At 48.2% G+C, this 22,923-nt stretch overlaps 1 protein-coding gene and 1 long non-coding RNA gene across 11 annotated transcripts in view; one reads left to right on the forward strand and one right to left on the reverse strand.

Moving 5' to 3' along the window:
- The first annotated feature begins 228 nt into the window (after positions 1-228).
- LOC135176809 (uncharacterized) lies at positions 229-2,902 on the forward strand. Its single transcript, XR_010302829.1, has 2 exons — positions 229-629; positions 2,324-2,902. It is a non-coding gene; the product is annotated as an uncharacterized LOC135176809 (long non-coding RNA).
- Positions 2,440-22,923, reverse strand: part of SERTAD2 (SERTA domain containing 2) — a 101,829-nt gene continuing 81,345 nt past the window's right edge. For 9 of the 10 annotated variants that reach the window (XM_064146194.1, XM_064146191.1, XM_064146190.1 and 6 more), the window contains one exon: positions 2,440-8,499. In XM_064146194.1, the coding sequence (XP_064002264.1) occupies positions 7,554-8,495 (942 nt within the window). In that variant the 5' untranslated portion in view covers positions 8,496-8,499 and the 3' untranslated portion in view covers positions 2,440-7,553. Of the gene's footprint in view, positions 8,500-11,163; positions 11,185-22,923 lie in introns of those variants that run through there. The other variant, XM_064146185.1, reaches the window with a different exon arrangement.

The raw sequence follows: 22,923 nt of genomic DNA on the forward strand, positions 1-22,923 counted from the left end.
GAGTCTTGCAAGCGGGTGGCTGTGCCCAGCCCACACAGGGCTCCTGTGGCCGCAGCACACAAGGTCTTACAGCTCCTTCCCCCTCCCTGGCTGTCTCGTTATCTGGAGAAGCAGGGGGTGGGAGGAAAAACCCACGATCTTGCTGGCCTGCTGCCAGTTGCTAAGGCAGCTTCTTCAAAAGGGAGAGGAGCTGGGGAGGGGGGAGGGACCTGCCTGGAGAGGAGGCAGATGATGCAGGCAGGCAGGCAGGGACCAGGCAGAGAGAGCAGCCTGCAGCCACCAGTGGTGGAGGCAAGTGGGACCGTGGACTCAGCAGGTGCGGAGATGAATGAGCCCAGAAGGAGGAGGGGGTGAAATGGCAAGGGGGTCACCATGGAGCCAGCGTCCCTCTGTGGACCTGAGCCGATCGCTTAGCTGTAGTTCAGAGCAGCTCTACCAAGTGTTGCCTCAGGCTGTGGGGGATTTTTTTTCCCTGATGGTGCTTCCCTTGTGTGGTTTCTCTGGTGCGGAGGAGACGCATGTGGGCCAGGGAAGCCAGCTCTGCTGTGCATGCAGGGCCGGGACCAGGGCTTGCTTCTGTTGCCAGCACTGGGAGGAAGATGTGTCCTGGGCACGAGTCAGGTGTGCAGGTGAGTGGCAGGGTGCATGATGCCTCCTAGGTGAGGTCACCAGGAGTGCCATGGGACAAAGGTGCCTTTTGCTTTCCCCTTGTTGCTGTGTTTGCCCACATGGCAGGTGCCTGAGCAACGACTGTAAAGCCTGGTGACTGTCTGGCTGCACCACCAGTTACCTGGCCCCAAAGAGTAGCTTAGTGCCTGTCGTTAGCTATGGAGTTGCTGCTTGTGGCAATGCCAAGCAGCAGCAACGCTGAATGCAGACTTGGGCCAGCTCTGAGCCATCACTGCCAGCAAGCAGCCGCTGCTCAGCACTGCCGTAGCTCCTGTGCTGGGACACGTGGGGCACACCAGCAGAAAGAGGACTGTGCTTCAGTCCTGAGGCCATCTCAGGTTCCTAAGTGCCTTAGCCCTCCGGTGTGGTGGCAGTGTGAGATATTTCAGACACAAATCTCTTCCACGGCAGGTCAGTACCCAAACCTGGTCTCTGCTGGTTGTGGTGAGATGTCTGGCAGCTGCTGGGGAGCCCTCTAGTTAGGGCAGATGCTGGAGGGAGGTGCAGCTCAGCAGCTGCTGTAAAAACAAGGCCAGTGCAGCTCGGAGGGTCTGGAGTGGGTGGTGAGCCGCTGCCTTAATGAAGAGGTAAATAGGGCTCTAGCTGTAACCTTGATGTTTTGGGCATGGAGGTCTGTCTTACTGCTGAGTTGCGAGAAACACCAGCTCTGCAAATGCTAAGTGGCAACACAAACCAGGCCAGCTCCGGGAGTGCAGCAGCAGCATCTCCACTGGCCAGTGCATGACCGCTGGAAATGCCTGGGTGGGAGCTGGCAGCACATCAGAGCAGGGTGGCCACTACCCCACATGATCCTGGGCACATTTCACTGCTGAGCAGACAAATTCAATCCCTGAGCAGGCTTTAATGCTTCTGCTTCTCCTTTCTTTGCATTTCTCTTGCTGTGTGTCCCTGCAGCTATTTGTCCCCGAGCAGCAGCTGTTGTGCAGGGCCCCGTGCCCTGGCTGCTGCTGGCAGCCGCAAGGGTAACATGAGCCAGTTCGCTGCAGCTCAGCTGCTGTGTGCAGTGTGTCACGATGGGGAGAGCTTGCTGCTCTCCTCGCTGGGTGTCTGGTTTGTTGGCAATCTAAAATGGAGCAGTGCTGTTTCTGTAGGTGTAGGAGGCTGGGAGGAGGACAGGAAGAGGGGTGACTCATTCGCTGCACGCTTCAGCCGGGGCCAGCCCGAGTGGCACTCCTGGCCTGCGCTTCCCTGCTTCCTTGCCACAAAAGGCATGAGCCAAAAGAACAGGAGCCAGAGCTCCCTCCTGGCTGGCCCTGAAAGCAAACACCAATCACCAGGGGCGGGGTGGGAGGGAGGAGAGGGCACTGATAAATGAAGCAGTGGATTAAGGTGTCAGATGTTTCCTGCTGGGATTTAATGCCCTAAAGGACAGTGCATTATATGTATTAAAACTGGACAAATTCTGCTCTCAGCCAGCCTAACAGCACCCCGCTGGTTGCACGCACTGCACAGCCCCGCTCAGAGCCGCGCCGCGCCTCGCATGGCAGCAGCAGGGCTCAGCATCCCTCAGCGTTCGCAGCCCCAGAACAGGTGCAGAAGAACGTGGTCACTGAGGGCACCTCTCCGCTTCAGGGACAAAAGCCTCAGGCCAGGAGCGGACCTCCCACAAGGTGACGTCTCTCTTGTTCCCTAGGGCGAGACTGGGCTGTCCCTCCCTCCTCCCCTGCCACCTCCTGCCGCAACCGAGCCCCTCTGCTGCCGCCCCTTTAACCATCACCTTTCACAAAGGGGAAAGAATAAAGCCAGAGCTGATTTTGAACTGTTTATTGTATAATATAAAACTACAAAAGTAAGACTGCTCATTTCCATGTACATCTGTCCAACTGGGGGTTGATTACAGCCCATTCCTACATGTGAATACAGTAATCTGTTTTCAGATGTATATGTCTGTAATATTGCATAGAAAAGGCACAGCTCTAAGGTCTGTGGGGGGGAAGGGAAATACAGCCTTTTTTTTCTTGGGGGGGGGGGGGGTGTGTGTTTCTTATCTTTTTTTTCTGTTTTGGCTTTTTTTTATTCTTTTTTTTAATGTGGTTTTTTTTTCAATAACAAGCCCTGTTCAAACAACCATGCATTGAACATGTCACACTATTTACACCTTTTCCAGAATCTTGGCCTTCACAGGCACTAGGTATGGATTACGCTCAGAGCTAGACGGGAGTTGAAGTTGGGATTTTCATTTGCAATTTGTGATTGTTGGGATTTGGTGTTGGTTTGTTGGTTTTTTTCTTTTTAAAGAGGTTCCAGAACTTGTTTATTCTCAGAGAAAGTGCTTAAAAGAAAACGAACTAATTCCTTTTAAAATGCTCAGGCTCATTAATTAATTAGAAGCACTGAAAGCAACTTACACAGAAGCAGGATGCTGAAACCTGATGAGGGGAGGAGGGGAGGAAAAACCCAAAGCAAACCCAAAATCAAACCCCGACCCTGCAACAAGAACAAAAAGTTCACAAGATGCCGGAGTGAATTAAACCCCTTGTCAGACAGGACCCATTGCCATGGACTCAATTTAATGATGATAAAAGTGTAAACTTTGGATTCACACCATTGTTTTTTGAACAACTCAGGCTATTACCACACAGCAGTGAGGAACAAAGCCAGAATCGCCTTCGCAAGGTCCAGATCTGTTCTTACAGTGATTGCTTCGGACAGTGCTCTCCTGCCTTGCTGTTGGAGCTGGCTGCAAGGAAGGGGTCGGACTGGTACCCCCTCACGTCACGCTGCCCGACGACCTTCTCCAGCAGAGGGAAGCTCCCTTTCCTTTGCATACAGGGCTGTGCAGTCCCGCTGGGCTCTGGAAGGGACCCTGGTGGCTGAGGACCGCAATGGTTGGCCACAGGGAGCCACGCAGGTAGTCTGAACTTGAGCGACCAAATCCTCTGCCACCTGTGCAGCGTGAGGCCAGGACTTCTTGTCCGGCCTTACCTTCTGGCAATGAGGTGGTGGCAGCTCTGGCACAGCTGCTGGGGCTGGAGGCGACATCCTGCAACCTTCTTCAGCTCTCCAGCCCAAGAGACTTCAACTGGGCTTCATTTACCAGGCCAGCAGGATGGAGATGAAGGCATTTGCTGCTGCCTCCTGCTGCAGATTCCAGCGGAGTGCTGGGGGAGGCTCATCTTGAGATGCTTACAGGGTAGGAGCCTGATAGGGACTAATTTTGACCACAAAACTGTCCCTCGTCCAAGCCTTTGTTTGTTTTGTTTTTGTTTTTTGCATATTTCAAACCAGACCCAGATTAGAGAAAGAGGGTGGAGGGAGGGGAAAAAAGGTCACATGAACCATGCATAACCTGACTGGAACTCAATTAATTTTCTCTGAATCTGGCTCCCATACCCTTTTTCATATAGATTTACATTCCTACAAGAGAATACATTCCTACCATACATTCTGTACATGTTACAATCCAGATGTTGTTAGCTTCACAATAAAATAAATATATTTACAGAAGAAAAAAGAAAAAATAAATAATTTATGGAGGGGGGTGGGGGGAATCACTTCAAATCCAAAGCTCTTCTGTTCTGCTCCCATCTTGTCACTTCATTGCACATTAACATCAATCTCCACCCCTGCTCTAGGTCTCAGAGAAGTCCCAGGCGTGGCTGCTGTTAGGACCATGGCAAAGGCCATGCTACAGGCAGAAAGTGACCGTAATGGGGAGAAAGCCACAGCTGAGCCCTTCCTGCAGTAGCCTGCACCAGCCCTCCAAACCTTCTGCCTGGCCCCCACAAGTCAGGTATGGCTGTGTCCTCATGGATTCCCAGGACCACCGTGGGACACGCCCTTCAGCACCAAGGATACACAGATGTCTTCTGAGTGGTAAAGTGGATTTAGGCCTCTTCTGAGGATACAAAAACTTCAGCCTGACCTCACTCAACAGCACAAAAGATGGCAGTGAGGTGAATTTTCGCCCAGCAGATAGGATTTGGTTAAATGCATTAAGTAACCCCAAAATAAAACCCCCAGCAGCTCCAGCATACTGTAAGTCAGATTTGACCAAGGTGATGCAGCTGCTTACCAAGGTGCTCAGGCAGCATGGTGGTGGTGCAGACACACAACTCCCACATGGTCAGGGTGTCCCTAGTCACTCCCAAGAGATGCAGAATCCATCAGGGCTGTTTCATTTCACAAGGACCAAGGAGAGCAGCTGAGTGAGGTCTGGCTGCTGCTGGGTGCAAGACCATCTCGTTCCCCACCTCCTCAATTCTGATGGTCCCTAGAGCTACACTTGGTCAATGCTTTTCCTAGCCAAAGCAATAACTTCCGCAGTTGTTTCCTTACCTAGACTGAAATCTCTCAGCATCCTTTTGCTGCATGGTGTTGGAAGAAAAGCAGAAGCAAACACACTCAGCCAGCTTCCCCCAGCTCACCCTGGCTGATGACTGCAGCTTTGTAAGCACAGGTGCCACGCTCCAGTTGTATGAGGAGTTCCTTCACTGCTAAACAGTGTCCACACCTACACCACATCTACCTACCTACACACTAATAAATACAGCTATGGCCTGCTTTAAAGTGCCACTACACAAACAAAGCCGCCCCCTTCACAAAGGCAGACGAGACCCAATTTCATCCTTGACAAGAAGGGAGCAGAACGGACTGAATATTGCCAAATGAAGTCAAACATAATTTAACAATTCCTTAAATAAATACAAAAAGTTACTCCTACAGAAGCCATAGGGGCATGTCAACACTACGCGTTGGAACTGGTGCTCAAACAGCTCAAAGTACCATCGGGGAACTAAAACACACGGCGGTGGCAGGCGTGGTAAGTCGCCAGCAGTTTGCCTCTTAAATGAAAGGTACACCCCAAAGAACTTAAAAGGACGACAAAGCGATCGGTGCAGTGATGAGAAGACCTGTGGGGGCGTCGCTGGGGAGCAGGACCATGCATAGAAAAGCTGTGTCTGTCTCTTGGTTATCAAACAGGTCCATAAAGTGTAAAGCAGGTAAGACAGCTGCTGCGAGAACCCGACCCTAGGCGAGATGCCGAGCGGCACACCACGACTGGCTCCAGTTTCAGCGGCAATGGATGTCAGAGCGAGTCCATCCAGTGCAGGTAAGAGATGCTTCACTGCAGTTAATACTGAAGTTGCCTTTTTTTTTTTTTTTTTTTTTCTTTTTCAGCACTTAGCACAGTGAGGTGGGGAAAAGGTAAGGAGAAATGCTCCAAGAAAGGGCACGTGGATGCTGTTGACGCCAGTCTTCTGCCCGCTCCGTGCACACACGCACCCCTATGCTAGGAAGATTGCAGCCAGAGGGTGGCTCTCAGTGGGCACCGGGCACCTTCCCCCTCAAAAGCCATTCCCCAGAGCTTCCGGGGAGGAAGTGCTAATTGGCCGCCGGCTTAAGGCGCTCCAGGTCACGCAGGAGGGATGCTCCCAGCAAGGGGACACAGTCCCAGCGCCAGGGCGGGGAGGTTGCAGCCGTGTGGTGATGGTGGTGGCGCTCAGGGAACCTCTGGGTGTCAAGTTCCACAACTGTTTCCTGCCGACTGCTTCACATAGGTGTTGGAAAAGGAACATGGCTCTGAGTTTGGGGAATCACAGTAGTGCGCAGTGGGTAACAGCAGGGAGCAAACACTTGTGAAACTCCTACAGAAGTAAGCTCCCAGCCCTTTCTTAAAGCACTTTTTGTTTTGTTTGCATTCAGGGAAACCGGCCGCAGGCTTATTTGATCCAATTCTTTCTGTTATCTCTTTGCACCATACACATATAAAACATTACAACTCTGTATAAAAGTACAAGTGGTGCTTGTACAGCCGCAGTATGCAGGAACTACGTGAGCAAATCCTATCAAAGTAGCTTTTTTTTCTCCATATCTGTGTGTATAAACAGCATTTATTTGGGTGGTTTTTTTTGGGGGGGTTGGTTTGGCGCTTTTTTTTTTTTGCCTTTTTTATTTATTTTTTTTTAGAAAAAACAATCTCATAAACTGCAGAATCTGTACAAAAATAGAAAATAAATTTGGGCAGCAGTTTTTCGTTTGTTGGGTTGGTTTGTTTGTTGTTTTTTTTCCCTAACCAGCCATGTAAATGCGACACTTAAAAGAGGAGCAGGTTAATGCCTCCCAAAAAAAGGCTGAGTTGCTGAGTCAACCTAGACAGGGCTAAAATGGGCTGGAGATTATCTAAATAATAATTCTTTGTTTGTTTTTTTTTTTTGTTGTTTTTAACCTCTTGCAATAAAACTTATAGAAAAAATAGACAAATATGCACATGCAATTTACAGCTTTCCCCAACATAATCCTTGTGCTTAGCTTTGACAATATTTTTTCCTTTTTTAAGTTTTTTTTCCTTTTTTATGGATTTTTTTTCCTTTTTTCCCCTTTTTTTTCTTTTCTTTTTTTTTTTTTCCTTTTTTGTTGGTTGTGTTTGGATTATTTTTGTTTTTGTTTTTGTTTTGGTGGGGGTTATTGTTGGTTTGTTGTTTGTTTGTGTTTTTTTTTTGGTAATAACATTGTTTTACAATATTCTTTTCTATACCAGGATTTTCAGTCTTCCTTGAGGAACCACTTTTAAAAACCAACGACAAAATAGTAATAGCAATAATAATAACAACAACAACAACAATAATAATAATAATAATAATACATTAGAAGTGGTCATACGTGGATGAAGGCACTCCAACTCTGCTTGAAGCAAAAAACTTAGTGTGATCCTTTTCTCTTCCAAAGAAAGGCAAGCAAAGGACGCATGCACAGTGCTGTGAAATCGGCGCCGGGAAGGGACTATGGAAATACTACCGAGTTGTATATACTGGTACTTAAAAAGAAGAATTCAAATCAAAAACCCAAAACAAACCAAAAAACCTAAAAAAAAAAAAAAAAGCCCAAAACAAAACTTTGCTCTATTTCTTATGTTTGTTTTTTTAAGACCCAACAAGCACCTCCATGATGTGATCCAGTTCTGTGAGGTCCATTTTGAAAGGCTGATTTGGAGTTACGGGTTGAGTGCTGTAGGGAGCGAGAGTTTTGAGGAGCTCGTCTGCAGAGACAGGAGCCATTTTTGAGGCAGCCCCCGTGGCAGATGTGCAGGGGTCAAAATCATACATGGACGTATCAATGTCAGCGAACAGAATGTCATCCAGGGTCAAGTCTGTGAGGAACCCTGTGGAAGTCGTTATCTCGAAGTTGCCAGGGAGGGAGTCCATGAGTTTCGATTCAGCTGTTCTGCTCTCTGGGAAGCCCTCTGGCTTTTGAACGCTGGACTCGCTGGGGTGGTCCTTAGAGTCGTGGGCTCCTGTTTGGGCTGCTACTGCCTCTGCAGAGGTAGGTGCTGGACAAAGCTCCTCGATTTCGTCCAAGGCTGAGGAGAAGCTGTCCTTTACTGGTTGGAGAGCAGGAGGTGGCGGCTTTGTCGGACCATCGTGCTGGACAGCCGGGGAAGTGCAAAAAGTGTCGTCCTCCAGCAAAGAGGCCGGGGTGAGGCAGGACTCCAGAGGCGTAGTGCTTACCAAGTCAGTGGGGAGGAGGGGCTGGGAGAGGTGGCTGAACGCCGGCTGGGCCTCGCGGAAGTTGTCACCGAGGGGGTCGGCGGGCTGCGACGCGGTCACGAACACGGGCCTCAAGCTGCCTTCTTGTTTGAGTTCTTCCTGGATGCGCCTTAACATGTTGTTAATTAAAACTGTCTTTTGCAAGCTGGGCTCGGTTAAGGGCCTGTGGTTATACAGTTTCATAAGGGAAATGTTGAAGATAGTCTGACGCTGTAAGGTGTAAGACACCTTAGAGGGACCATCAGTGGGAGACACCACTTTGCCTTCCAACCCATCTTCATGCTCCTCAAACTTCCGCTTTCCTCCTTTCCCCAACATATATCTGAAAGGAAAGAGAAGAGACACCAATGAAGCCAACACAGCTTGCAGCCTCCTCTCCCCACCTGAATCACTTACCCAAAGTCCACTGCACACACATGGTGGAGGACTCCTATCACAGAATGTCAGGGGCTGGAAGAGACTTCAAAAGCTCATACAGTCCAACCCAACCCCTGCAGAGCAGGATCACCTGTACCAGATTACACAGGAATGCATCCAGGCGGGTTTTGAGTATCTCCAGGGAGGGAGACTCCACAACACCCCTGGGCAGCCTCTTCCAGTGTTCTGGTCACACTCACAGGGAAAAAAATTCCTCTTCCTGTTTACATGAGAACTTCCTATGCCTCGACTTACTTATGTCCCTTCCTCACTTACCCCTAAGCGTCCCCCCCTACAGTGGAAAGCTGTCCACATAAATAAGTTTCTTGTGGTGCACAGCAGCCTGATTAGGATGAGGACACAGAACCCATCTTTCTGCAGTGCTCTCTGGCTCATGGTGTTTAGGCACAGCCATGCTGGTCAGTTTCAAGCAGGAATTGAAACAAACAGCATCTGAAATGCTCAAGCTCTTATACCCCTGACAGCAAATTTCACTCCTACCTGCATTAAGCACATGGCCCCAAAGGTCTGTGCAAACGTGCAAAAGCTACAGCTAGTACAGACTCACAGCATCGTCAAGGTTGGAAAAGGCCTCTACAATCAAGGCTGACCATCAACTCAATACCACCAGTTTCATCTCCAAGATCACTCCCCACACTAAGCTTTGCAGCCAGGGCCCTCAATCCTGACAGTGCCTGGGTCCTAATTTGAGGACAGGAGCATCTGCCTTAAAGCTCTGAAGTAGTTTGGTGACTCCTGAAGCACAGAGCACGTCCCTCCAGGAAACGTGCCCCCAGGAGCACCTCGAGTCCCACACCAAATCTACATGGCAGAACAGGGCCCTGCCCATCCCTCATACTGGAGGGGACACTTGGGCATGAAGCCATGTCAGCTCTGACAGAGCTGAGGTGTGCTGCTCTCTCATGCTCTGCTCTTCTGGGAAGAAGCATTTTCACATGGTGGTGTTTGAAGCTCTTTCCTCATCTTTCATCTAGCTAAGGCAATGCCAGCAGCCTTTGCTTCCACAGCAAAGACATTCAACTCAGGAGCCTGCTGGACACAGCCAGAAGAGCTCTTGGATCTGAGCACCTTAAATGCACCACATGTCTTTGCTTCTCCTCCACCAAAGCCTGTTGCCCATTCGGGTTTTGTTTGAAAACAGAAGAATGCTGGGGGGATTATCTAGAGAGCAAGAATCAGCAGAAAGGCACTGGCTCTTCTCCTGGTCAGATAGCAGACTTTGAAGGAAAACAAAGGCAATTTCACCAAACTTCCCTGCATCATAAATCATTTCTGAGCTCAGAGAAAGTAGTGCTCTCTCCCAGGATGTTTCAGAGCACCTGGAAAGGTTCCTCTACACAGCATAGTACCAGCATCATTTTATCACCTGAAGATCCCCACAAATACAAAGGCATGAAGGAATTTCAGCCCTCTGCCCCACACCTCCACCCATCTTCTGTGAGCCAGGGTTTGGGATCTTGAGAGATCTGTGAACACCTGAGTGAAACAGCATGGTCCCTATGCTTGTGAGATGGTAGGTCACCTCTTCACCTCTGGCTCTCTCCCCCTGCACTGACCCTCTAACAGATAAGGTATTTTATCACATCTAAACCTAACCTAGAATCAGAATCGTTTTGATTGGAAAAGACCTCCAAGATCATCCAGTCTAACTATCAACCTAACGCTGCCATGGCCACTGAACCAAGTCCCAACGTGCACGTCCACACATCCCTTGAACGCCTTCAGGGACAGTGACTCCAGCACCTCCCTGGGCAGCCTGTTCCAATGCCTGACCACTCTTGCAGGAAAGAAACTTTTCCTAATCTCCAATCTAAACCTCCTCTGGTGCAGTTTCAGGCCATTTCCTCTCATTCTATCACCTGATACTAGGGAGAAAAGGCCGACCCTCACCTCACTCCAACCTCCTTTCAGGTTGCTGTAGAGTGACAAGGTCTCTCAGCTTCCTCTTCTCCAGGCTAAACAACCCCACCTCCCTCACCAGACCTGTCCTCCAGACCCTTCACCACCTTTATTACCCTTCTCTGGACACCTCACTGTCCTTCTTGTAGCAAGAGGCCCAAAGAGAAGGAACAGAGGCTGTTACTACTCCTCACTTGCCTGTCCCATTGGCCATGGAGAAGTCCTATGGAGATGGGGGTCAGACTGCAGGTGCTTCAGAGCATCACCTTGTGCTTGGCCTGCTTCCATGTCTCTAGGCAAACGTATGGGGATCCTCTCTCATGTTCCCAGGTAGAGCAGTGAGGTGCTGCACAGTTGTTCTTTAATAGGATCATAGCCAGCTCCCCCCCCAACCCCGTTCACCCTTGCAGCACTCTCTCCCCTTAACAAATTGCTACTGGAACAGCATGAAAAATCACAGAATGTCAGGGGCTGGAAGGGACCTTGGAACATCACCCAACCGCGCTGAGGAGCAGGATCACCTAGACCAGATGACACAGGAACGCATCCAGGCAGGTCTTGAGCATCTCCAGAGAGAGAGAGACTCCACAACCCCCCTGGGCAGCCTGTTGCAGTGCTGTCACCCTCACAAGGAAAAAATCCTCCTCACGTTTCCATGAAACTTCCAATGCCTCAGCTCCCACCCAGCGCCTCTCGTTCTGTCATCAGGCATCACTGAGAGGAAGAAATCAACCTCTTTTTTAAAACTAAATGTGGAAAATGTATCCCAGTCCCATCTACCCAGAGAGAAGTTCAGAAGACACAGACATTTTTAACATCAAACTTCACTCCTCTCACATGAGCTTTATGGTGCAGCTATTGTCTAGGAGACAAAACTCACCTTCCTCATTGGAGTGCAATTCCCAGCTCTCCTATCAACATCCCTGCCTGTGAAATGTCTACACCAGGCAGGTCTAACAGCAGTTTGATCACCATCCACCTGTTCTGCAGACAGGCAGCATAGCTAAGGACTTGCAAACAGCCTCAGCAGCAGCTGACAACATTTTAAATCCCTTGCAGTGTGGAAGAATGGGGCAAAAGAAGTCAGCATTTCCATGCAAAAAGAAGAGAGCTCCACAGCATTCACTAGATGTTAAATTCAAACCCGGATTGGGTGAAGGGAGCCTCTTCTGGTTAAAAATAAGTCCCAAATCCAGATCATTTTCTAGCATATTATGCAATTAAAAAAAAAAAACAACCAGGGGGGAGGGGGGGAGGGGCGGGGAATGAGCTGAGCAGAGCTGAGGAACGGGTAGGCTGCCATCCAAGTTCCTTGGCCAGCACCCAACCATCCTCACGCCTGGAATCACGGCTGAAGAAAACCTCTGAAATCCAGCAGTGCTGCCCAAGCCTGGGTTTTCTCCGCTCCCTGGTGTCACTTCCATGGACTACTCCAGAGCAGTGCACGTGGTCTGGGGAGTGAGGGGGCGGGGGCACTTTGGTGTTCACATGGTGATGATGGACAGGCTCCCTTCCACTTTGCACAGGCAGAGCAAGAAAGGGAGGAGTGGGCTAGTGAGAACCAAACCCCCTGCCCAGCCCAGCGTCTTTTCAAAGCAGTGATGGGTTAGGAGCCAAGCTAGCAGCTTTCCAGCCCTTCCTGCTACCTCCTCCCCCTGCAAAAAGACAGACTCTGTTCCGAAGACATAGCAGTGCTCCTTCCACAATGCTCTATTTAAAGGAAAATTTTATAATGGCTCAGGGAGTAGGAGAGTTTTGAAGTTTGCCACGCTCTGCCAGGACTGTATAACAACATTCACTCTGCAAGGCAAACCTTATACCCCTTGATGAAGGGAACAGCCCATCTGGGTGGCCACACTGTCTTCTCTCTATTATTAAATGTCACTATCAGCATTTTGAATGGACCCAGCTGAGCCTATCTGCACCCACGACTGAGATGCTGCTAGTTCAGATGGTTTTGAAGCTGACTGGCAAGAGCTGTGGGATTATGGTGAGTAAAGGCAACAATCATCTCCCTACGTCATTTTCCAGGAAGCTTAGAAACGATTCAAGGTTTCCTGTACATGTGACTGTCAAGCTTTCACATCTCACTCCATCTTCACGAAGCTTGCTTGAATGCTTGTCCTTTTAAAAGATAAAACAGTTCAGGCAACTCCCAATTTCACCTACCAGCTCTTCAGCATGGCTTTTCCTCAGTACTGTTCTCTGAAGCACGTTTAACCATTCAAGCAGCAAACCAGCATGCCAGCCTAAGCCAGTGGAGCTTGTTCCCCCAAAGAGGGAGCACAACTAGACTCAGCTTTACCAAGCTCTCCTCTGGCATACAACTGGGAATTGTAAACACATTTTCCTACAGCTTCCATAAATCACTTTATTCATTCTAAGTGAGGCAAGGACTTAACTGACAGAGGCTGGTGAAAACAGACATGCTTTCAGGCTTCCAAGCCCCTCTCTGATGTCCATAAAGGAATCTCAGAGTTTCTCACCATCAAAGCTTAAGACAACATTCACGCTTGTTCTCTACAGTTCAAGCCATCTCATCCCTTCCTTGTTCCTCCTTTTCCTCCATGGCTTCAATAAAGGTATCATTTTAAAAAACATCTGGTTGAGTTCTGCTAATCTCAAAAACTTTGCTCCCAGTCTTTCCAGATGAAACTCCTACTAGGAAAAGGAAAACACCAAACTCAGACATCAGATTGGTCAAAGATAAATGCAAAATAAGATACACACACACACACCTTCCCAAGTGTCAGAAGACACAAGAGCTGGCCTCACAGGGCCATAATGGGGACAGCTAATCAATAGTAGCCCACCAAAAGACAAGATGTGACAGGCAGCAAAGAGTCATATGCATGGATGATCTTCCATGCAGCTATTTCGGCTGAGTAGTCATCCCAGCCAGATGTATCTCTGCTGCATTTCCACCCATCTGCCAGCAAACCTGATCTGGGGGGCAAGTGTTAAGAGAGTTGAGATGGGATGTGATGTGACCTTGCTGTTTTAACACAAGGGTGCTGCAGGGGTTTGGTCTGCAAGGTGAGTTTCGATCTTACTTCGATATGTGGAATCAGAAAACGGAAGAAACAGGCAATGGAAAAAATACATTTATCCAGAGATTGAGGTGGGGGTGGGCAGTTACTTGGAGGTCTTCCCCAGTATTACCCACCAGTTGGCTTCATCTCTGGAAGACCAGACTCCAAAGCTGAACCACTGCTGTTGACAAGGCTCCAACTTGGCTTTTTTGCCCATTTAGGGCCATTGCACAGGCCTCAGAGCCAGAGTAACCCTAGCATTGTTTGGGAGTTGTTTTTTTTCCTTAATTGAAATACAAAAGTAATATGTTTGGTTTGTTTTCTTTTTTTTTTATCTACATGTCATTTAGCTTCCTTTTTTATTGGCTCTGCAAGCTCTGCAGACAGACTTGGGAAAAAATGCAGTTGGGGCTCTGTAGAAGAGATAATCAGCCTGCAGCGGGTGGTTCTCTGGAGTCAAGCATCATTCACTAAAGACAGAAAAGCTCATGCAGCGTCTGACTGCATCTCTGAGTCCCCTTGGTGACAGCCCTTCGCTCTCCAGAGGATGGAGGTAAGAGAAGCATTGTATTCAATCACAGAACTGCAAAAGGCCTTTAAGCTCACCAAGCAGATTGTACTCGGGATGTTCTACCTTGTCACTGCTCAAACCCTCTCTGAAGTCTTCGATAACAGGGAGTTTAGCATAGGGAAGGTGGTAAAAACAGAGAGGGTAAGTGATTTGGTGATCATACCAATAATACAAATGCCTTTTAATCTTATTTCTCAAAGGCTTCTAGCAGTTTAGTTTAAAATGCCTCTCAAGGCTTTTCTTGGAAATCACAACCCACTAGTCCCTCCCCAATCATCGAGGGATAAAGAAGGTAAAGAAAAGAAAGAGGAACTGAATGCCAAGAGGGATGGTGGAAAAGAGTTTATAAGAAGTCACACTTCCACTGACACATTTATGCCACTCTCTCAGTGGGCCTAGAGGACGAAGAGCTTCCTACAGCCAGATTCACTTTTAGAATGCATGCTGAGCTGCTCCACAAAGGTGACAGCATCAAACCCCAGAGCCCAGACAACCACTCATCCCCAGGCAGACAAGTACCGTAAGACACATGTGAACAGCAAGGGTTCATCCAAGCCGGACCAGATACTTTCTGAAATCTCAGGTGATTAAAATCACAGGGGAAAAAAATAACAGAGAAAGAAAAAAGTCACTTGGGGGAGCTGAAGTAAAATGACAATTTCACAAACACAGGTGCATGGAAAACAAACAAACAGCAGCAACTAAACTAACAGAAAAGTTCCCCAAGCTACTAAGGGAGTGCTGACTTTGCACATTTTGTTGCCCAAATAAAGTTTCCCAAGCCTTGGGTGCAAATGAACGTCATTAAGTGTTTCTGGCAGACTCCATCCAGTGAATTACACAAGTGCTTTCTGTGTCACTTACGGCACAGGGAATATTATTTTCTCTCCTCCATCCCTCCTCATCCTTGAGGGCTGCATTGGCTGTGTCCTGCCCCAAAGGTAGTCAATGAGTGTTCCCTTACTGACTTCAGCAGGATCAGGACTTGGCTGCAGGACCAAAATAAAAAGGCCTTTTGTGGCAACTGGGTTCAACGGCACAGGAGGGATAGATCCCCTGGGCTACCAGAGCTAGGCTGGGCTGCCGCGAGGCATTGCAGTGCTGCCAGATCCAGCCCGAGGGATCATCTGAACTTGTAACCAGTCCCCACAACTTCAAAGCATCTGTCTCCTGACAGCTAAAGAGGCAAACAGGTAACACTCTCTCCTTGGCCCTATTTTCACATCCCCAAGGCCATGGCAGGGAGAAGGACAGTGGCCGGGTCTAAAGAGGAGCCCTTGGCGGCAGGAGCACAAGCCTGCCCATCACACGCTCCTTGTCCTGCAGGAGTAAACCTGCCCTGGCAGCTGGGAGCCAGCCCGCCCTCTTGAGAGCACAGGCATCCTCCTCCCGTTCGAAGCTGCAAAAGAAGAGAAACAGAGAAGGGGAATGCCAGCATACATCTGGCACACTCTCCCCTACCAGCCCTGCTAAAAACAAGCTGAGCAATCCAGGTGTCAAGGTTTAACTGCAGGGCTGGAGTGAACAAGCAGCATGGACTTTCAGAGGTGACAGGGACAGCCTGCTGAAAATCACCCCCCACACACACACTTGGAAGATTTCATCTGTTGACACTGGGGTCTGGAAATCCTGGCACAGCAGCATCCCTGCGAGCTAGCACAGCATGTACCACGCGGTAACGCACGGCCACGCTCAGCCTGCTGCAGCTGGCTCACCACTGACACACTGAGGGCTTGTGGGCTCTGCTTTGTTGGGGGTTTTTTGTTTGCTTGTTTGTTTTGGGGCTCTTTTGCAAGCCTGCTTGATGCAGATTGTACGTGTTTGAGTGTAATACATCCAGGCTGCCTGGCTAGAGAGAGGACTCCTGCCAGCCTCTGCCTGGTTAAGAATTGCCTTGTCACATGAGTTAGGAAACAAAACCCTCGGCCCTAAACCAAGGGTACAGGGAAAAAGAGCTGTGCTGGGCTTTCGTGTTCTCCAGTCCCCGTGTTCTGGCACTCCCCGTTTACAAGGTTTGTTTTAATTCTGTCTGTGCCTTTCCCCCCCCCTCCTCTTTCTTTAAGCTGAGTGAGGTTTAATAAGCACTTACCAGGCCCTCCTTTAGTGTTGTATCAAAAAATTGGCCTCCTGGGTAGCTCTGCTTCCAGAGTAGAGGGAATTGGGTTTACGTTTGCAAGCCTTGGCTGCAAGGCTGCCAGTCCCAACAGCAACTGTACGCGGCAGGTATTTCTCACCTATTTTATAGGCACCTAACCCTTCCCATTTCCTGTGATGGATGGGTGAAACTGGGATCTTCCCGAAGCAGCAGAGGCAAGCAAAGCTGCTCAGCACCTCGCTCCTGCATTTCACGAGAGACTTTAAAGGGCAACGGAGCACTGGAACAGGCTGTCCAGTGAGGTGGTGAAGTCTCCATCTCTGGAGACATTCAAAACCCACCTGGATGTCTTCCTGTGAACTTGCCCTGGCAGGGGGGGTTAGACTCTGTGATCTCGAGAGGTCCCTTCCAAACTGTACTGTTCTACAATTCTGTGACAGCTTCCCTCTCCCTACAGCAACACAGCCTTAGTTCCCCTGCTTCGGGCAGCCTCAAGCACAGATTGGCAGAGCACAGTTGGCAAGACTTTTCAAGATCAAAATAATAGTAACCAAATAATCCAATAATAGATTTGATTTCAAAATAAAAGCAAGAAGGAAAATCATAATGACTGACTTTCAGAGGCTAACCTAAGCAGGAATCAGGGACTGGGCAAGGAAACCTCCTGGCAAACAGGAGGAAGCTCACTCATTTGAGGAGGACCTGCAGTCATTAAGCTCTTGTGGGGGCTGACTTTGGTACTCTGAGTTTAGAGTGCCCAGGTCCCCGAAGGCACATCCACGTTAATCAGAAAGTAAGGTGAAGCCTTCTCTAGCAAATAAGCAAGGCAATTATAAAGGCAGTCAATAGCCTAACGCCAGCCAACGTGTTCCAGCGATATTTTGAAACTGTAATCTGATCCTACTGTTTCCATCCCCGTGCCTTGCCTGCTCTCCCTTGTTGCATACTGTACTATTTGAGGCCCAGAGGGCAAGGCAAGCTCTCACTGTTTGTTAATGATCAGAAACCACGTTTGGAGCAAGAGCTCTCTCTGCACGTACCGCCCACAAGACTTTTCTTGATAGTTCCTTCAACTTGCAGCCCATCAAACCTCCCCCCTGCCCCGAGAAAGCTTTCAGGAAAGCAAAAGCAAGTAAACCAACAACAAAAAGTTACTACAAACTCCTCTCCTGCCCCCAGTTTCCAGTTCCTTTTTACCATGCTAAAAAAGAAACCAACCAAAAAACCAAGGCAAAGCCCCAGTTGAAAGCAATCTCCGACTCTGCAGTGTGTTAAGTCTTGCAAGAAGCATATGCTTTTATTAAATTGGAAACAGTTTCTAATGCTGTCAAGAGTGCTAAACCAAACGTGTTCCCTTGGAAGAAGTGGAGGGCTTTTTAACGTTTTGGGGTTCAGTTTTGCTTATTAACTAAAGGCACCCGGCAAACAGAGTATGTCTGATAAAGCTGGAATGGACTCCCATAAATACAGCTTAGCATAAATTACTGCCTCATTAAGTAATTGTTTGGGAAAAGGCGAGCAGGCTTTCTAGATTATAACCATGTTATTACGGGTGTTTATAATATTAGGAATTCTATCAGGGTAGGAGAACTTAATGCAAGTTTAAATCAGACCAGCACTTGTTAGCTCGTTAAACCGTTAAAGACTACCCTGACAGAATTAGAAGGTGAAGGAGAGCGCCCAGGTTGTGTGTGTGGAAAGCTAGCTGGGATGTTTCAAACCTGCTGCCAGGCTCTGACAACTTCTTTTCACAGAACTGTAAGGATTGGAAGGGACCTCTCAAAGATCATCCACTTCCAATCTCCCTGTCATGGGCAGGGACACCTCACACGAGATGAGGCTGCTCAGAGCTACCATCCAGCCTGGCCTTTAAACACCTCCAGGGATGAGGCTTCCATCACCTCCCTGGGCAACCCTGTTCCAGTGTCTCACCACCCTCATAGTGAATAACTTCCTAACATCCAATATGAATCTACCCACTCTGAGCTTGGATCCATCCCCCCAGTCCTATCACTGACTGACACCCTAAGAAGTCCCTCACCAGATTTTCTGTAGGCCTCCTTCAGACAAAGGAAGGCCACAATAAGGTCTCCTTGGAGCCTTCTCTTCTCCAGACTGAACAGCCCCAGTCTGTCTCTATTTCAGTGTGAATCAAGAGGGGGGACAGAACCTTGTGGCATACTAAGGCTAGGAAACATTTATTCCAAACAGGTTTTATTCATGTAACAAGGAAGGAGATGTCTTTACTGGAAGAAAATGAACAGGTTTGGATTAATTTCTATCTCAAAGATCTCAAACAGCCAGACTGTTGATTCTCACATGCTCCTCTTCAGACAGGCCCTCCCATCAGCATCTTCCAGCAGCATCCAGCAGATGAAAATAAGACTCCTGCCTGCCCTTTAATGGCCTTGCCTTAACTGGAAGTTACACGAAACATGTCTTCTACAAGTGCTAAAGTCACCTCAGCCCTTTTCAGGCCTGTTGTGGAAGCAGCCCCAGTGACCACCAGCCCTGGCAGTACCTGCTTCGAGCCAGACTGAGGTGAAGATTCCCCTCTTCCCACCCCTGGAATCTGTTTTGTCAGGGTTAATCACAGGGGAGGTTGAGGTTTTGGCAAGATGGCCAAGTTGTTCTCTCCTTGGGTCACCTCTGTGTCAAATCCTGTTCCCCAGGCTGGCTGCACACATCACCTTCTTACAACAGGACCCAAGTCACTCACCACACAACAGCCTCCTTGCTGGAGGCCAGCTCGGCTGAGCCTCTGTGCTTCAAGAGCTGGGCTAAGGTTATTCTGAAATGCAGGTTCTCCACATGGCAGCGTTAAGGAGGCAGCCAGGCCAGCCACACGTGAACCACATTCTACCGTGCTGCATACACAGGGGCTGAGCATCTCTGCTGCCAGTATCAGAGCTGCAGTAAATAAAATGAGGCACAGCACCAGGGCTTTACCACGCGATTAGCTGATTACTCAGCAGACACTGCTTGCTGTCACCCAAAAAATATGCAAGAGTTTCTACACACAAACCTCCTTGGGACCAGCCAAGCAGCTCTCCCTGTAGCTACACACCACAGTTTCTTCTCCAAGTCCAACACTCTGGGCCTCCTTACACCAAAGTGAGAGATGCTGGGACCACGGCAGGCGAAACCTCCCTGTCTGTGGGCAAGGAGCCACACTGGAGCTGGTGCACACAGCTCTGTCCTGGCAGAACCAGAGCCACAGTATCTTCAAGCAGTGGAACAACAGCAATTAAGAGAGCCACGTACTGCTTCAGGGCCCAGTCTAGCCAAGAGCTGCCTGCCTTCAATTTCTTCCCACTGCAGGGCTGGCAGGCATCAGCACAGCAAAAGCAGTGGTTGAAAGGAGGCACCTGACTTGTAAATTCAATTCAGAACAATCTGAAAGAGCCAGCACGGCCACCAGGCAGTAACACAGGCTCCCTTGCCACTGCTACAATGACAAGACGCTACTGGTCAGGCTTTGAGGGAGCACGATGAAAACAGCAAGGCTGGCTGTACATCCCTCCTCCCCTGCACCTCCCTCTGAACAATAGATTATGGCAACACTGGTACAATATAGCGGCACACACACATGTCATGGTCTAGCTGATTATTTTTAGCACGGGTATGGGCTGGGTATTGCAGCCTCAGCCCCATCTTTACTGGGTGTGTGCAATTCCTGCAAAGGTTAATGAGAGCTCTGAGTGCATCCAAGAGAGACGAGACCCCTTTGTGTATAACAAGAGAGAGTTTTTACTGGCGTGTGTGTAATGACTTGGATGGAATCCTCGCTTCCAAGCGGATGGCAGCATCTTCTCCCCAAAGGTATCTCGTTTTTCCCCTTTGTTGCAAGACTCTTAATAAACACGTGTGGGGAGGTTGAATATATATATATATATATATATATATACACACCCCCACACCCACACTACTGTGGAAAGAACTGAATGGTTTGCCAAAAAGTAGGTTATTGCTCTGAAAACAGTGTCGAATAAATTATCACAGCCAAACTGAAAAGCAGCGAATTGCAGGGGGTAGAGGGGGGGAAGGAGATGAGAAGGGGAAGAAAAAACCTAAGCCTGTAACAAAATACACACTGTAAAACACAGCACACATCCCAGCTATGGCAAGTCATTTTAGTTTCTGGCCTGCAGATTTTATTTGCTAACCAGTTTCTCACTAATGAGAGTGAAAAGAGAAGAAAAGAAAGGAGTTTCCCTGTTTTTTTGTCTGTTTGTTTAAGCACCAATATGGCCTGAGAGTTGTTTTCAACATCTTTGCTTAAATGAAAATGAACACAGCCCTGCAAACAAGTATATTCTGTGAAAAAGCACCCACTCACCCCTCAGTTTCTCTTAAAGAGGTGGAAAAGCTGTTGGGACGTTTCTCCACCACCAGATTGAACAAGCAAAACAAAACAAAAAGAAAAGGAAAAAGAAAATAAGAAAGGTAGTTAAAGCTGGGCATGGAATTTTGCTAAGACAGTGTGAGGTTAGGCAGGATGATAAGTGCTGTCCTCTCAGCCCAGCCTATTAAAGCTCTTGCATTTGTTGAAATACGGCACCAGTGTTTTCACATCCTACGAAGGAGCCTGCTGAAAACTGATAAAGGGAACTTTGGCCAGCCTTGAACTATCCCCAACCTGCAACAGCTATGAGCTGGAGATGAAAGAGATCCCAGTTTTCATGACACCTGCTTGATTTCGCAATAAAAAACAAAAAAATAAATAAAAAAAAAGAAATACCCTTTTAAAATGGCCACCGTGGGATCCACCTAACTTTTACCTGTAGGAATTTCAACACTCACAAATAAATCATTTAAATCTACTTGGGGACACCCTTTTAAGACCATATCTTAACCACACATGCGCTAAACCTGTATTTCAAAGCAGGCTTCAGTGCAGGTCAATTAAACCTGGAGCAAACTTAACCACAAAAAGCAGGGAATTAGCTTTGCAACATCAGCATTTTTTACAACCTTGAGCGGGACTGTTCCCATCTTCACATTCACCAGAAAATGGCTGAATGCTGCTCTGAAGGCACTGAACTCAGATGGAGATCCAGTCGGATGGATTTAACTTTTAAATGGTAATTCAAAAGTAATTTCCACCTGTAGGATGGAGAAGAGCAAGAAACACATGCAGGTGGGATTTGGTGGGCTGGAGGAACCTCATCAGGAGTTCCTGCCTGGGCTCCAGTGAACAGAAAGAGGGCGGAATATTTTGATTGTTTTCTTTATGTGCTGTTTCTGCTACAGAATCGTGTATGATCCCAGTTCTACAGCCACACTGGAACCAGAAATCTGGTTTAAATCAAGACCTGCATGCAGCTCTTACAGCAACTTTTCTCAGCAAAGCCAACATGCTGGTTTTAGGCTGAGCTCTAAGCTGGTCTTGCTCCTACTTAATTTTGCACCTCATTCACAGCTTGGAAATTGGGAGTGGAAAACAGAGAAGGAGAGGAAATCAGGAAACTGAAACTAAACACCTTCAATTTCACATTGAGACAGGCACACAACCCATTCACCTCACCCAAGACAGCACTACACTGATTTTCCCCACCACTGAAAAAAACCACCACGCAATCACATGGCAGAACGTATGTAACATGTATGCTCCCCTATCAGCCAGGGGAGGCACAGCAGCAACAGGAAGCTTCCCAGCATGTTACACAGAAAACATTCTCCCTCTTCTACTCACTCACAAGCTATTTGAGGAACACCTTAGCTAGGGGAGGGAAGGGGAACTTGTTCTATTAGAAAATCCAATTTTGCCAAACAGATGGAGGGGGAAGGTTAAGGGAGATGCCAAGCTGGATCACAGGAAGGTAACCTAAGCAGGTTATTGGACCCGTAGGACAGTCAGCATGGAAGTACACTGGTTGAAATCCCTCTGTCCGCAGCACAGACTAAGAATGTCACTCCTACAGAGGGACACGCCAAGGCGCAACAACAAAAAAGCTTAAATGGAGCAACCAGAAAGCACAATGTTACCAGGGGTTTAAAAGAAGGCTGCAGTTTGCACAGGGACACCAGCCTTCTATCTCGATGAAACCTTGTGTTTCTGAAGTATGCAAATGATCTACTCGCACGTGTGTGCTCACCTACTGCACGCTGCTTCCGAGAGGGACAGAGCGCCTGCAAAAACATGTGCAAAGTCAGGAGAGGCTGTGGAAGCACCGGAAAATGATGATGTACTTCTGACTTAGGTTCTAAAACTTCATTTTGCAGCTACCTGAAGTTAAGACAAAGCTGCCTTTAGGCATCTCAAACTAGTCAGACCTGCTGTAGCAGTTGCGTAGTCTGCTTCAAATATGCCCTCTACGCTCCTTTCAACCTCCGCCCCAACATATATCCGCATAGTTTACCTCCAATCATGGGTGGTTCTTGCTATAGTGCAGTTCACTCACCCTCATTACCTGCCTGGCACAGCAGGAGGGTTTTCTAAAGACCAATGTTATAGGCTACCAGAAGAAATTGCAAGAAAGCAAACAGTAACTGAAATGTTTCCATTAAAGGTGAGTGTGGCTCAAACGGCACAAGGGTTTCCCAGGTGAAAGGAAAATTTGGGATCAAGAAAATAGCTTTGTTTGTTACAGATCATTTGAGCAAGTTTAAGAGCGAGTTCAGATCTTTCCACCAACTCAGGGTTCCTTTGAAAAGGGAACTTCTTTCTTCTGCTACTTCCATACACTGCCCAGCTCTAAAAATAGCACT

The sequence above is a fragment of the Pogoniulus pusillus genome, chromosome 7 (assembly GCF_015220805.1).
Source record: "Pogoniulus pusillus isolate bPogPus1 chromosome 7, bPogPus1.pri, whole genome shotgun sequence".
Taxonomy (NCBI): Eukaryota; Metazoa; Chordata; class Aves; order Piciformes; family Lybiidae; genus Pogoniulus; species Pogoniulus pusillus.